This window comes from Phascolarctos cinereus, unplaced genomic scaffold (genome assembly GCF_003287225.1).
Source record: "Phascolarctos cinereus isolate Bilbo 61053 unplaced genomic scaffold, phaCin_HiC Scaffold_5;HRSCAF=322, whole genome shotgun sequence".
NCBI lineage: Eukaryota > Metazoa > Chordata > Mammalia > Diprotodontia > Phascolarctidae > Phascolarctos > Phascolarctos cinereus.
Genome location: NW_027555958.1, coordinates 28,592,445 through 28,607,939, shown reverse-complemented (window position 1 = coordinate 28,607,939; position 15,495 = coordinate 28,592,445). Strand labels below are relative to the sequence as shown.

The following is a 15,495-nucleotide window of genomic DNA, read 5'->3' as shown; positions in this document are numbered from 1 at the left end:
GGGTTGGAGTCAGTGACCTCCAAATTCCTTTCCTGCCCTAAAGTTATGATCTTATGAACCTAATCTTATTGCTAATTGATTGATTGGTGACAGTAACCATGCACCATTCAGTCACTGGAGGAAGAACAATTTGATGAAAAAGGTCTCACTACTAAGTGAACCGATCCATGAGGTTGCCTAGAATATCGATCACTGGGAGGCAGTGTGGCTAAGGCAGCAGTACCATGCCTCCCAAACCTGAGGCACCTGAATGGTCAGTGTGTAAGCCAGTCATTTACCTTGGTTAGGGAAGGACATAAGAAGGGCAACTGACACATAATAAGAGCTACCACCAGGAGAGCTCTTTAAATTATATTAAATATTCATTATATAGGCTTGAAAAGCACTTTACAGATAAGACATTTGGTCCTTACAGTAATTCTGAGAGGCAGATACTATTATGATCCCCATTTTACAGATGAGGAAACCGAGATAGAGGTTCACTGACTTATCCAAGGCTACATAGCTAGTAAGTGTCTGAGGTTGGATTGGAACTCAGGTCTTCCTGACTTCTAAGTCTAGTAATCCACCTAGCTATCTAGCTAGGTACTTTCCACATTGGTCCAGATAAGGTTCTCCGGATTGCCACATGAAATAGGTCTTATCTTTGTGGTTATGTCCTCTTCAGTAAAAAAAAAAAAATCAGACATAGGGTTTCCCAAGTCTACTAGGAATCTATTAATTTTGGTTCTTTCCTCAGTAGCTAAAATGATATTAAATTATATATAGACTATATTTCCCTCTCAATTTCCTACCTGCAAAATTAGATTAATACCTAGTGATTCCCAAAACTACTGGGAATCTACTGATTAATTTTGGCATTGCCTTTGGAAGTGAAAATGACTATTATTTCCTCAGTTTCCTCATCAGTAAAATTGGTGTAAGACCTGAAGACTCCCAATCTTCTGATTGTATTGAATATTTCTGGTTGCCTAAAAAAATTTCACCAGCTTTTGAAGGCTGACCTCATGGCTATCATAGTGTCAGCATTAATGGTGCCCATCAATGGTCTAATCCAGTGGTGTCAGAGTCCCAATAGAAATGGATCCCTGAGGCCTCATATGGACTCAGAAAACCATATATTGACATTCTTTATGTTCTATTGTATTGTATTTTGTTTTGTTAGGTATTTCCCAATTACATTTGAATCTGGTATGGGCCCACACTGGGGAGTGTCACAGGTCCTCTGGCTACATGTTGGACATCTCTAGCTCCCAGTGCTACAAAGCAGAGTTACCCCAGTTGCTTCAGCCTGACTTGAGGGTGCTGCAGGACATCCTCAGGTGTCCAAGTTCACTTCCAAACACTAGCTCTGTGTCCAGAGAGGATGAAAGAAGAATGAGGTTGGGTATCACCCTGTAGCTAGCACACACCCTGTAACACTGATGGGCAGTGCAGAGCTGATACCTGGTACGGAATTTGGGTGGCATTGTCCCACCAGCCTGGACAACTGGCTGCAAGTAGAACAATGTATCTGGAAATCTGATCTGGTTTTGTGGATCTAAGCAGATGGGACGAGGGGAGTCAGTAAGGCTTCACACTCCAGAGAGAATAGAAGCAGTGGCTGATTTATAGCGAGCCTTGAACAGTACATTCATCTCTCTTGTTTGTGTGATTTGAGGACGATGGACCTAGAGCCCAAGATGGGAGGTCGTAGGAATAATAATGATGATGATGCCAATGACGATGATGCTTATCATATTGTGAAGATATAATATAACAATATAATCGTCATCATCATCATTGCTATTATAGCTAACATTTACATAGCATTTTAAGGTTTGCAAAGCATTTTACAAAGATCATATCATTTAGTCGTCACAATAACTCAGGGAGGTAGATGTTATTATCTCCATTCTACAGATGAGGTAAGTGAGGCAGCAGACAGAAATTAAATGACTTGTCCAGGGCCACATAGCTAGTTAGGAGTCTGAAACCAAATCTGAACTCAAGTCTCCCAGAGTCCAGATCTCAGTATGCTATCTACCGTGGCATCTGGCTACCCAACAATAAAGAACAAAAATAATAGTAACAGCAAAAAAGATTACTTGACTTTTATATGGCCTTTAGGAACATAGGATTCTAGACATAGAGCTGCAGGGGACCTTTATGTGTCCCTAGATGAGCAAATTGAGGCCCAGGATGGTTAAGTGACTTGCCTAAGGTCACACAGGTTGGCAGTGAGTGTCAGGGGCAGAATTTGAACCCAGATCTTCTGACTCCAGGACTAGAGCTTCTTTTCACTAATCCACACTGCGTCCCTGAGCAGCTTCAAATACTTATAGCATCTCATACATGGAAGGGGCCTCAGAGGATCTCTAGGACAATCCCCAACCAGAAGCATGAATGGAGGCATCTCCCAGTCTATTAAATCTGCTTAAAGAGCTTTCACCAAAGAGTCAGACCAGCCAGTGATGCTAAAAGCAAGAGGCCTTTATTATGGGTATGTTTTAACTCACACAAGGATAGTCAGTGTCACTACCTGGAATTAACTGAGATAGGGACAGTCAAGGATAACTTAACTGATGTGGACAATTGAGTAGGGGGGGGTGGAAAGAAAGGGATATGAAGGTCATGACTAGGACCAGTCCCCAGTCTTGGCGCCTGGGGACCAAGGGTAAGGCAATCAGCAGTGGTTTTCCAAGTAGCCAGCCACCTTCTGGACTTGGTATAACCAGGTTATGCCAAACTCTTTTTGTTTCTTCTAGTTCAGTGCGAGGGATGCTTGAGTCCTGCATCATTCCCACATGAGGACAGCTTCAGCTCAGGGCTGTGGATGTTATAGGGAGGGGAGGGTGCTGATTCAGGTCCACAGACAATCTCTTCTTCCTCCTCTCTGGTGTCACAGACAGGGAGATGCTGGAGATGGGCTAGCAAGGCCCCAACTCTCTTAATTCCAGCCTAGAAGATTCTGGAAAGGCCCAGGGTAGGGGTGCTAAGGAAGGGGCTCATCTAGAACAGAAGCAGCTTATGACAGTTGAGCCTTGCAAGTCAAAAATGGAAAGAGGGCAACGTTAAAAAAAAATTACACCTGGGCCCAGAGACACCCCCCGCTCAACACACACACACCAATAGGGCCAAGTTCAATTTAACCACACAATAGAAGCTGGATGGAGAGGGATAGACCTGTGATTCCACTGGTAGGGAACTCCCTCTCCTAATTCAGGTTGGTACCTTCTCTAAAACTGGTCTTGCAGAATTACCTGGAGCATTGAGACATTCAGTAATTTGCCTCAGGTCACAGAGCAAGTGTGTCAGAGGTAGGATTTGAACCCAGCTCTTCCTGGCTCTTCTGGTCAGTTCTGTATCTACTTTGGCCACAATAGCCTCTCAACATCTGGACAGCTGGAAATACATAAATCCCCAGTCATGAGTTCCTACCATTCAAACATTATTCCTTGGGGTTAATAAACTCAAATTCATCACCTTCTCTTAATTGATTGCATAGGTATACAAGAGAGGGCTAGAAAAAAACATTTTAGGGTATTTAGGCCGTGCAGTAGATAGAGCACTGGCCCTGGAGTCAGGAAGACCCGAGTTCAAATCTGGTCTCAGACCAGTCACTTGACACTTACTAACTTTGTGACCTGGGCAAGGCGTGTAACCCCACTTGCCTCATTAAAAGAAAAGAAAAACCCTTTTTGAGGGATGAGCCCAGCTGATTTTAGGGGGAAGGGGTCTTTGGTACCTTGTCCCCATCCATCTCCCCACTCCTGTTCATCTCTGGACACATGTCCACAAAAGAACCTTTGAAGTCACTTAAACATGGTCTCCAGAAGCAGGCTCCCATACTTGGCATCCACTGGGGTCCCAACCTCAGTCAGCTGCATCTCTCACCTTCCCCCTGGGAGTTAGGGATGCTTGTACCCTTCATCCCTGAAGGTGCCCCTAGAGGTACATTGTTGTATTGCGCCCAATTTCTTCCAGACTTCACCATTCATATGGTACATTCTTCCACTCTCAGGAGGCCCAATAGACAGAATTGTGTTCCACCCCTCCCTCGGGGGAAGAAAGCAAAGAAGGGGTTACCAGAAAAGTCCCATCACCTTTGGGGACTGCATCATCAATATCTCTTCTCTTTGAGAGTTCCGCAGGATCCATTCTGAACTCCTGTGTGGCATTCAGAGCCGTCCATCCCCTGAGGACTCAGAAAACAAACAACCAGTAGCCCATGGACAGTTTCACCTCAGTTATTCATCTGCACAGTCACCATTATCAATAATTCCTAGCACAGTTTGTTCTAATTTAGCAAGCCTGCTGAAATAAAGTGTTCCTCTCAGTATACGGAGCCAAGATCATAATTTCATAATTGGGGCAGCTGAGTGGCACCATATGCGTACAGTGCCTGGCCTGGAGTCAGGAAGACTCACCTTCCGGAGTTCAAATCTGACCTGAGACACTTACTGGCTGTGTGACCCTAGGCAAGTCACTTTTCCCTGTTTGCCTCAGTTTCTTCATCTGTAAAATGAGCTGGAGAAGAAAATGGCAAACCAGTCCAGGATCTTTGCCAAGAAAACCCCAAATGAGGTCACGAAGAGTTAGACATGACTGAGCTGGAAGGGACCTTAGAGGTTGTCAAGTGCAATTCAGCGAATACATTTCAACTAACAGAGAAGACAGACTTGAACATTATTTAATCACCTTGAAATCAGTGCTTTTCATTGTAAATTAAATTAGGTTGTGGAGTTGTAGACAGAGCTGGTTTAGTAACTCACTACTTTGAAGTGAAAGATAAACCAACACTGCCTACTGTCTTACTGATTTATAGGATGATTTTTACAGAGGGGGAAACTGAGGCCCAAAGAGTTAAAGTGACTCCCAGCTAGGAAGTGTGTAAGGCAGGATTTGAACCCAGGGTCTTCCCCGACTTTGAGCCCAGAGCTCTGTTTACTCCTCCACACTGACAAATAAACTGAGTCAGTATTAACTGATTTCCCATTAGTGGCCGTGGAGACGGTCCATTCTCTCTAAATAGTTCTCCAGGCAAGAGAAGGGGAAAACCCCCACAATCTTAAGACAAGCCTATTTAAGTGAGTCAGGACTAGGAGGCATTTTCCATACACTTCTCAGATGCGCTGTCATTTCCGGAGAGGACAATGTCAGCCGGCCACAAGCCCTGGTCCTGTTTCCCCAAACATCTGCCCTGAAGCGGACAGGCCCTGATTCTTCTGCCCTCTATGTAAGGAGGACCTGGGATGCCTCTAACAATCCCCTTAGCCTCTGCACGGATTGGCTAAGGCTCTGAGAATTTGAACCCAGAGCCTTGGGCCACCCAGCTGAAGAACGTCACAAATGGCATTCTGAATTTCCCAGGCAATCCCTCTCTCCACCATGACAGGCCCAGCTAGCTCTCGTGAACCTGTATAACCTGTCTCTATCCCACTGTTCGGGTGGTAGGTCAGTTGTGTCCAACTCTCTGTGAGCCCATTTGGGGTTTTCGCGGCAAGGACGCTGGGTATGGTTTGACCTGAGCTCCTCCTCGCTCCTGGCCTGGCGCTCTATCCTCTGCACTCCCCGTACACCTTCATAACTGTCTGAATTCCCTTGTCTCTATCCCGCTGGTCAGTGCTACATTGGTTGGTTCATTTTAAGTCCTTGTTTGTACGTACGAGCCTTTCCACCTTTGGAAGGTGGACTCTTTCAAACAAGCTCGCAACCTTTAAAGTCACAATCAGTAATCATCTTTACACAGCAGTTAATTTGGAGTCTGAAGTCAGGAAGACTCATCTTGTGGAGTTCAAATCTGCCCTCTGACACTTACTATGTGACCCTGAGCAAGTCACTTAACCCTGTTTGCCTCAGTTTCCCAATCTATAAAATGAGCTGGAGAAGGAAATGGCAAACCACTCCAATGTCTTTGACAAGAAAACCCCAAATGGGGTCACGGAGAGTCAGACATGAGTGAAAAAGGACTCAACAATAATAAGAAATTTCTAAAAACCTCAAAGCAAGCTTTACCTTAGCTCCCAGCATGTCTTGGTTACTACCTTCTTTTATTCTAGGAGCAGCTGAGTGGTTCAGTGGTTAGAATTCTGGGCCTGGAGTCAGGAAGACCTGAGTTCACATCTGGCCTTTGACACTTACTAGCTATGTGATTGTATTTGCCTCCATTTCCCCATCTGTAAAATGGGGGTAATAATAGCCCCTACCTTCCAAACAAGATAATAATTGTCAAGTGCCTGGTACATACTGGGCACTTTATAAATATCACCTTTCCCCCATTATCTTAATTCTGTATGTATTTTATATCAAAGGCCAGGGCTAAGTAATGTTCCGTCCTCCCAATCTCCATAGACAAAGAAGTCCTAACCACCCCCATCATACTGACACTTGTACAAGAAAAGTGATCATAATAACTAGGGGTAAGGGGGGGAGATTGAAAGAGTCTGGAGTTCAGAGAGGACCTCTGATTTCACCTTCAAAGAGGAGACCAGGAAATAAAGCCCAGACTGAGAAGACTCATCCACACCCCAGGTATCTGGGCTCCAGGGTCTCTCTGTATCTTGACCTTGGACACTTGCTGAGCCTTCCCTTCCAACAGATGCAGTAGGCCTGCCATTGATGCCCCTGGGAGGACCTGAGGCTGGGAGTCAGAGTCTCACTGTGCCCCTGGACAGAGATGCTCTTCTCTGGCCTCTTTGAGTCCCATGTCCCCCAAGGAGCTGTCCACACAGGGCCAGAGCTCTGTAAAAAGGAAGAGACAAAGCATAGGCCATAATAGAAGAAAAGAGGAAGAGGAAGGAGGGGGAAAGAACTACTGGTGCCAGTAATAATTGGAGCCCCCCACACCCACCCCAGAACCACCACCCATCTCATCACAGAGCATCTAGGTGGAGCAGCAGATGGAGTCCTGGGCCTGGAGTCAAGAAGGCCTGAATTCAAATCCAGCCTCAGACTCTTACTAGTTGTGTGAGCCTGGCAAGTCTCTTAACTATTTAGCCTCAGTTTCCCCATCTGTAAAAGGACAGATTTTGTTTGTTTGTTTGTATTTGATGGCCTCTAAGCTCTAAAGCTATGATTCTATGCTTCAGTGATGCCAAAAAGAAGTAAACCATTATTACAGTGTTTTGTAACACGCACAAGAGAAAGCATTTTGCCTAACCTGAAATACCTAGGAGCCAAGGAAAGGGGCAAGCAAGGCTAACCAAAGGCAGGAACAGGCAGGATACGTATGCCCGAGGGAGCGGGGCCAGGATCCTGGGGTTGCTGCGGTCCATGGTCCTCGAGTCCTCCAAGCTTCCTGCAAGGTCTGGCGCACTTGGGTGGCTCAGTGACGTGGGAGGAGGGGAGTGTATAGGGTACCGAGGGTTCTCAGGAGACGGTGTCTGATTGTTTTCCCATCTCTGATGTCATAAGAAGAAAGATGCTGGGGATTGGCTACTGAGCACCTCATTCTATAAGTGGAGAGCTAGAAAAATCTGTCATGGAAGGTTCTAGAAAAGAGCCGGGGGCATCGTTCTGTGGGTGTTGAGAAGAAGTGACCTGTAGCAGCCAGGCCTCATGAATGGGCCACCCTAATCAGAGGTGACGACTTCAAGGCAGCTATATGCAGAGAAGAGTGAATCAGCAAACATTTATTAGGCACTTACTATATGCCAAGTATTTCACCAGGCAAGACAACAGTGAAACAGCCCCTGTCCTCAAGAAGCTTGCATTCTACTGAGAGACAACACGTTCCTATATAAGTGTCTCTAAAATAATATTTTTGGGCGACCAGATATATGATTTCATTGGTATTGGGCAGAAGTGTCAAGCGCCAGGCCAGGCTGCATGCAGCTTACAACACTCTCAAATGCAGCCAGAAGTATTAAAACATAATTAGGGGGCAGTGGACAGAGCACTGGCCCTGGAGTCAGGAAGACCTGAGTTCAAATGCGGCCTCAGACACATAATACTAGCTGTGTGACCCTGGGCAAGTCACTTAACCCCAGACAAAAACAAACAAACAAACAAACAAAAACATGATTAGGAAATAGTTAACAAAGGAAATATAATAGAACAAATAATATTAATATGCAGTTTTGTAGGGGGAGGAGGAGGGGGCATCTGGAAAGGTTTCATGTAGAAGGTGGCCCTCGAGCTGAGCTTTGAAGAGAAGAGGGATTTTAAGGGGTGAAGCTGAGGAGGGACGGCATGCTTGGTATGAGAAGTAGCCAGAGCAAAAGCCTGGAGAGGAGAGATAGAGTGGTATGTGAGAAACAGCAATAATGCCAGAGTTTTTTCCTCATTGTGCCTGACTGTCTCCAATTAGAATCTTGGAGTCTGAGTTGGATGAGACTTTAGAAAATCACTTGTGTAGCCTTACCCCATGTAAGGAGCCCTCTTAAACATTCATGTCAAGAGGTCATCTGGCCTGGTGGGCCTCCCAGTTAGGTTTCATGATACCTACCTCTGTACTGTATCTCCCCAGGAAAATAAAAGTTCCTCAAGGGCAGGTTGGGGCCACACTGTAAAAGGTTTTAAATGACAGACAGAGAGGTGGGTGTTTGATTCTAGAGGCAATAGGGAGCCACTGCAGTTTGTAGAATAGAAGAGTGACCTGTACTTCAGGAAAATCACTTAAGCAGTTGAGTAGGGGATGGATTGGGGAGGGGAAGAACTGGAGGCAGGAAGAGCCATTAGGAGAAGAAATGCAACACAAAAGTCCTTGAAGGTAGAGGTGGCCTCCCAGCCTAACACAGGTACACAGAAGGAGCTAAATCAGTGCTTGTTGAATGAAGTATGGAGCCTTAAATCCATCCAGTTGCATGATTGTAGAGAGTTGGAAGTCAGCAACAGACCCTTGGGGTAGAGACTGAAAGAGGCCTGGATATCAGGTAGTCTGATGTCATTTTATCAGGGAGCCCCAGACAAATAGATGGACGTGTTCTATGCGACATTTCGAGGTAGCGCCAGACCAGAGCTAAGGCCAAAGCCCAGATCCCCCTGCCACCATTCTGTATTCTTCCAACTACATCGTGCTGCATCCTCAGATATTTAAAAAATAATAATTAATAATAATCAGCGGCTCTTTTGTGGGGATACTACTACTACTACTACTACTACTTATAATAATAATAACGACACCACCTTCCTACCTTGCAGGGTTGTTGTGAGGATAAAATAAGATAAGATTTGTAAAGTGCTTTGCAAACCTTAAAATGCTATGTAAATGCCAGGTATTAGAGCCCTGGACTTTGAGTCAGGAAGACCTTCCTCAGATATCTGTTAGCTCGGTGACCCTGGACATGTCTCCCTGCTTGAGCTTCCTCATCTGTAACATGGAGATAACAATAGTACTTATCTCACAAGGCTATTGAGATTCAAATGAGTTAAGATGTGTAAAATTCTTTGTAAACCTTAAAGCACAATATTATTATTATTATTATTATTGTTAATTATCAGGCACAAACGGACTGTTGGGATAATTGCTGGTTAGTATTGGGGTGATTAGGACGTTGCTTCCCAGTTAGATACGCAGGCGCCATGTTTCTTGCCGATGTTAAGAGCCACCCTCTTACTCAGGAACTCCGATGGTCCCCTGGTCCCACCAGGATGATCTATAAATTCCCCTGCTTTGTATTTGCCCACCACATCCTACCTCTCCAGACATCTCATTTATTATCCCCTTCCACGGGCTCTGGGCTCCAGTCATACTGCAGCTCTTGCTGTTCTTCCCCCACTATGGTCCATCTGCCTCTTCCTGGTTATCCCCAGGCCTGGAATGCTCTCCCTCCACATCTCCACCCCCTTAGGTTCCATGCCTGCCTTCCCGACTTAGCTCCAGCCCCACCTTCTACAGGGCCAGGTCCAGTCCTCCCTGGTACAAGCACATTCCCTTCCCAGGATACCTCCCATCTCCTCTCTATCTCTACATTCCTGGTTCTTTACATGTTATCTCTCCTATTAGAACGGCCGCTCCTCGAGGGCAGGGCCTGTTTTTGTTTGTTCTTTGTATCTCCAGGCCTTGGCACAGCGCCTGCAACATAGCAAGCTCCTAAAAGATGCTTCATATGCATGGATCCCTGCAGTGCCTTATGTTTCTTTGCATCTGCTCCCCCCAATTCATAATCTTCATAGGAGTTTCTGATCCTCCCATCCCCCAAATTTCTTACAGAAGTACCATCTTCTTCCCCCCAGCCCAAAGCAAAAGCACATTTTGTAGAGTGGTAAGACTTTGAATGGATATCACTGGTTGTTTGGAGCCTGTTAAGGCCTGTTAGTCTAAAATCAAGAGTATCTCATGATACTTCTTTCCTGCCTGATTGGCCTTCCCAGGGCCAACCTCTCTAACATGCTCATCTTCTCTCTAGGTAACGTGATGAAACTGGAGGAACAGAAGTTGGACCTGGAGCGGCAGCTGAAGGCTCTGACAAAGCAGATAAAGGTCAGGAGGATTGCAAGCACAGACCATGTATCCCTCATCTGCCTCGTAGAACTTGGGCTAGGCCCTGGGAAATATGAATTAGGGTGACACTGAGTTACCCTGAGTGTTAGATTCAAGAATATTTTTAAGTTGCTTCACTCCTCTCTTTAGCTTTCCCATTCTCCTAATAGAGACGGTAGTGGATAACATAACCAGGAGGGCCTGGGTTCAAGTCCTGCCTCTGACACTTACTACCTGTGTGACTCTGGGCAAGTCATTTAACTTTCCATGCTCCCAGGTAACTCAGCCTTTTTTTTTGCATGTCTTGGATCCCTTGGGCAGATACTCTGGTGAAGCCTGTGGACTTTGGTGCACAAAATAAAATGCATAAGACATAAAGGAAGCCAGTTATATTGAAATACAGTTATCAGGTCTTTTTGTAAAAACTCATCGACCCCAAATCAAGGACCCTTGCTCTGAGACTATAAAATGCCAAAAAGTTGTAGACCTCCACTGGCAGATAGCGTTTGCTGATCACTGGATTCCCTGTATCCGTGACCTATCACAGGTCCTCTCCCTATCCTTATCCCTTTCTCCGATGATATCACCTTCTGAGCCTCAGGAAGTCCAGATTGGTGCCTGAGTGGGGCTGAGTGACTGGTGACCCATTTCGTCTTTCGGATATCTCCATGTTTCTTTGTGAATGGACAGGACATGGTTGTCTATACATTTGTTGTTGTTCAGTCATGTCCAACTCTTTGTGACCCTGTTGTCCATGGCAAAGATGATGGAGTGGTTTGCCATTTCCTTCTCCAGTGGATTCAGGCAAACAGAGGTTAAGTGACTTGCCCAGGGTCACATAGCTAGTAATGTCTGAGGCCGGATTTGAACACAGGGCTTCTTGAGGCCAGGCCCAGCACGCTAGCTATATCCATATTAACCTGATGAATAATTAAGAAAATTAAGATATTTAAGAATCCAGGGGGAAGGGGCATGGAGAGGGGAACACTACGAAGAGCTATTAAATCAGAGGAAGACAAATTACACGCTGTAGAAGATACAAAAAGATGCTTACTTTGGGGAAAGGTATTAGCAATTCAGCTTTGCAGGTTTTAAAGTTAAATGCAGAGAGCCTACCTATGAGCCACATAGCAAGAGAAAAAAGAGAAAAGAGATACCGGGAAGAAGAAGAGCGCCCATGGTTGGGATCGCCAAGGAAGATGTAAAGATGCAGACTTATATGGGCTAAAACTGGATGGGGACTTAGCCATCCTTTGGTCCAGCTTCCTCCAAACCGAGTCCCAGCCAGGGAAAGTATCTTCCAGGACACTTTAATGGCAGAGGCTTTGGAGGAAGGACCCAAACTTCCTGAATGACTGCTGCATCTCCATGGCTGGAGATCCAGGTGACTCTGAGCCATCTACATGGAAATGACACACAGCCTTGGCTGCTTTCATCCCCTCCTCTCTAGCCCAACCACCACCTAGCCACCTCTGAAAGGAAGGGAATTCTGATACTATTATGAAAATAGAACTCTTCTCCGCTCCTGCTAGCAAAAACCCAGACACCGTCATTGTAACCAAAGGGCCCGTTTCAGTTCTGTGTCCCATCTTAGCGCGCCCTGCCATCTTCCCCTCCTGCCACCCCGCGTCCTCATCTGTAAAATGAGGTCACTGAGGTCCCTTCCAGCTGTCACTGCCTCTCGGGTCATCTCCCCCCACAGCCGAAACACAGGACTTTGCATGCAGTAGGCACTTAATAATAGATGAAACTGAACCTAACTAGAATTAGATTGTACAGCTTAAGCTGGAATTCCATGTGGAGCCTGTATGGAAACCTACCTATGTTGGGCTGGAAGCTGGGCTCCTACGAGCTTAGCTTAGTAATTTATGTATAAGAAGGGTTGCAGCAGAACAGTTCATTGAGAAGGCACCTATCATCGTAAGGTTAATGTAGGGAAGGGGTCAGGGAGCTCACTTCAGATTGTATGGCTAGGGTTTGTTGGGGGAAGGCTTTAATTTTTTTTTTCCAAAAAGAATGCATTTTGTTTAAGAGGGTGGGGGTGGAAGGACCTTATTTAAAATATTTTTTTTATTTCTATCTTTTTGTTTGTTTGTTTTTACATCCCCTGTATTGCCATATTCACCTCACTCTACTCGCCAACCTAGTGAGCTGTCTCTTGTAACAAAGAATAGAAAAAGAAAAAGGCAAAGAATGCAGTTCATTAAAACTGACAAACATTTCAAACCAAGACCTACTGCACATGCCATGCTCTCCACCCATAGTCCCCCACCTCTGCAAAAAAAAAAAAGCAAAATCTTGAGATGCATTTTCTCATCTCTTCTGCTTGGCCAAGAGTGGACATTGAAATTACATAACAAAGAAGGCATTTTTAAGAAGTGGAAGCCAATGCCATGATAAGAGCTCTGTCTACTTGAGTTAGTCTTTGGGAACGTGTTTAATTCCTTCCTGAAAGGCGATCTGTTGTATGGGCATTTAATTTGTATAAAAGTTCCAGGGGGCTCTTTAAAAAAAAGAAAGACTCATTTGCCTCCTTAAAAAGCAGCCCCAGAATATTGTCCAAGTAACTCTCAGGAAGAAAAGAGGCTTCATTTCCTCTCTCTGTCCCTAAGTATAAGCACTGACTTTTATAGTACTAGGCAGGTCACAGGATTGTAAGATCGTAGGCTGATCATGGGAAGGAGGCCTCCAAGGCCATCTAGACTAACCCCCCTCATGTCATAAATGGGGAAACTGAGGCCCTGAGGTTAAGTGACTTGCCTAAGGTCACACAAGTCATAAGATCATAGGTTAGGAGTTGGAAGGGACCTGCAAGGCCTTCTAAGATGAACCCCTTTATGTTACAAACAGGGAAACTGAGATCCTGAGGATTAAGCATTAAGTTCCTGAGCTCATACAGGTAACAAATGATCAGAGATGGGATTTGAATCTAGGGCCTCCAACATCCAGTCCAGGATGTATAATTTCCATGCCAAAGTCAGGATTTTAACCCAGAGACCGGGGCTCTAAATCCATTGTTCTTTTCTGCTCCTGTGCCAACGTGCCATCTTTCTCTGTTACTGGGAGGCTGGTAGTACAAACAGTACTCACTGCCTCTGGAGCCCAAGCATTCTCACTACCTGGGTGACCACTGCCTCAGTTTCCTCATCTATAAAATGAAGAGAGTGGTCCAGGTGACCTCTGAGGTCTCTTCCAGCTCTAAAACTACGATGCTATAACTTAGGTGAAGCCACTTAGCATCGGAGCCTGTTTCCTCCAACTGTCCAGTAAGGTGGGGAATGGCCTCCGAGGGCCCCTCTGGTTCTTGGTCTGGGATCCCATGCTCATACAGGATACAGGACAGGCAGGTGTGGCTTTCACACCGAGCAGGCGCCTGACGCTCCATCTCTCTCCTCTGCCGCCCGCAGGAGGAGACGGAGGAATGGAGGCGTTTCCAAGCCGACCTCCAGACGGCAGTGGTGGTGGCCAACGATATCAAGTGCGAGGCCCAACAGGAGCTTCGGACTGTCAAGCGGAAGTTGCTGGAGGAGGAGGAGAAGAACGCCAAGCTCCAGAAGGAGCTGGGGGCCGTGCAGGGGAACAGCAGGTTGGTCCGTGCCCAGGGCTCTGACTCCGTGCGCACTAACATGCATGCAGACAAGGCTCCATGGCCAGCCTCACAGACGCGCATGTGGCTTGGGAGGTTGTGCATTTCTCTCTCTTGGAGATATTCTGTCTCTTTGTGGGGATCCCTCCGCCAGCCCCCAGGGACTAGATCAGGAGCGTTCTGGCTATTACTTGCTAGTGCCCTCGGGGGATCTAGCCTAGGATGCTCACTATGAAGGAGGGTAGACCGTCGTCCTCATGACATTCCCTCCATCTTGGTATTCCCCATGGCTCTAGGGAGAGTAGCACTACCATGTTCTGGCTTGGCCCTAGCAGGGGGATGTGTGATGGTCCTCGGGCAGGGCAGTTGTCTGATGGAAGGGTTGGTCCTTCCTCCCTTACGGTCACACCCATTTTCTAGTGCTACCCAAATGAATCAGTATGAGACCTCTTAAAATGGCCTATTCCATTAAAAAACGAAAAGGGAGGCTACGGAAGAAATTCATTGTTTATAGTCGATAAACAGCTAGCCTTAGAGCCAGAACGACCTGGGTTCAAGTCCCACCTTTGGCTGTGTGACCCTGGACAAATCATTTAATCCATAAGTGCTCTGGGCAGCTCGAAAGGACTAAATTTCAGAGAAGGTGCATTTAATCAGCATTAGAAGAGAGAGCTCCTCATGGGGAGACTGCTCCAGTGAAGAAATCAACATTATTTATAAACCAAAGAAATTATGACTTGGGGAGTGATCTTAGCCAGGGCTTGCTTGACATAGCTCCTCCCCCTCATGTCTTTGAGCAGGAGAGACTGAGCATACTCCACCCCGTAAAACTCTTCCACCTAAGAGGGAAAGAGAGGCAGCTGGAATGGTTCTGGAGGGGAGATGGACATTGATGACTGTGTTCAAAATAAAAGCTCTTTACTACATTATTTTGCACTCGCCATGGGACTAATAAAATCTCAGTTTTCCTTTTCATGGTCAGGAATAAATGGTTTTACTTTGGGGTCCTTGATTTCAGGAAATTATTTGAGTGATTCTCTTTCTAGGTTCAGATGTGTGGCAATCATTTGACCCGGGAAACAGGCTGCAAAATTAGACCTCTTCCTGTCGTTGGTAGATTGCAAAGGGGAGGGAGGGGGAATTACTGGGGAACTAATTTAGGAGGCACTAGAGAACAAAGACTCTGGAGAGACTCTGGAGTCAGACAAATGGACCTCCATTTCCATATCTGCCAATTGGGAGGATTTGGTTTAGATGCCAAGGTCCCTTGTGGCCCTAAATCTATGACCTTAGAATCTCAAATTCCCATTTTCATGACTTTTAGAGACTTCAGAGAATGGAATAACAGCCCTCCGAGGTCTGTTGGGGGCCTAAGTTAATTAGCCCCCATATTGTCCTTGTTTTCCAACTCCAGTATTGAGTATTATCAATTTCTAGAGAAGGGTTAAGGGTGAGATGGAGGAACGAAAAGCAGGAGACCGGCCCCACAATTTAAGAAGTACCT

General features: G+C 45.8%; 1 protein-coding gene across 10 annotated transcripts in view; it reads left to right on the top strand.

Moving 5' to 3' along the window:
* The window catches only part of SPECC1 (sperm antigen with calponin homology and coiled-coil domains 1), a 345,436-nt gene that overhangs the window by 215,307 nt on the left and 114,634 nt on the right, over positions 1-15,495 (top strand). For 9 of the 10 annotated variants that reach the window (XM_078154748.1, XM_078154744.1, XM_078154747.1 and 6 more), the window contains 2 exons: positions 10,332-10,405; positions 13,813-13,991. In XM_078154748.1, coding sequence (XP_078010874.1) covers positions 10,332-10,405; positions 13,813-13,991 — 253 coding nt within the window. Of the gene's footprint in view, positions 1-10,331; positions 10,406-13,812; positions 13,992-14,791; positions 14,996-15,495 lie in introns of those variants that run through there. The other variant, XM_021006928.2, reaches the window with a different exon arrangement.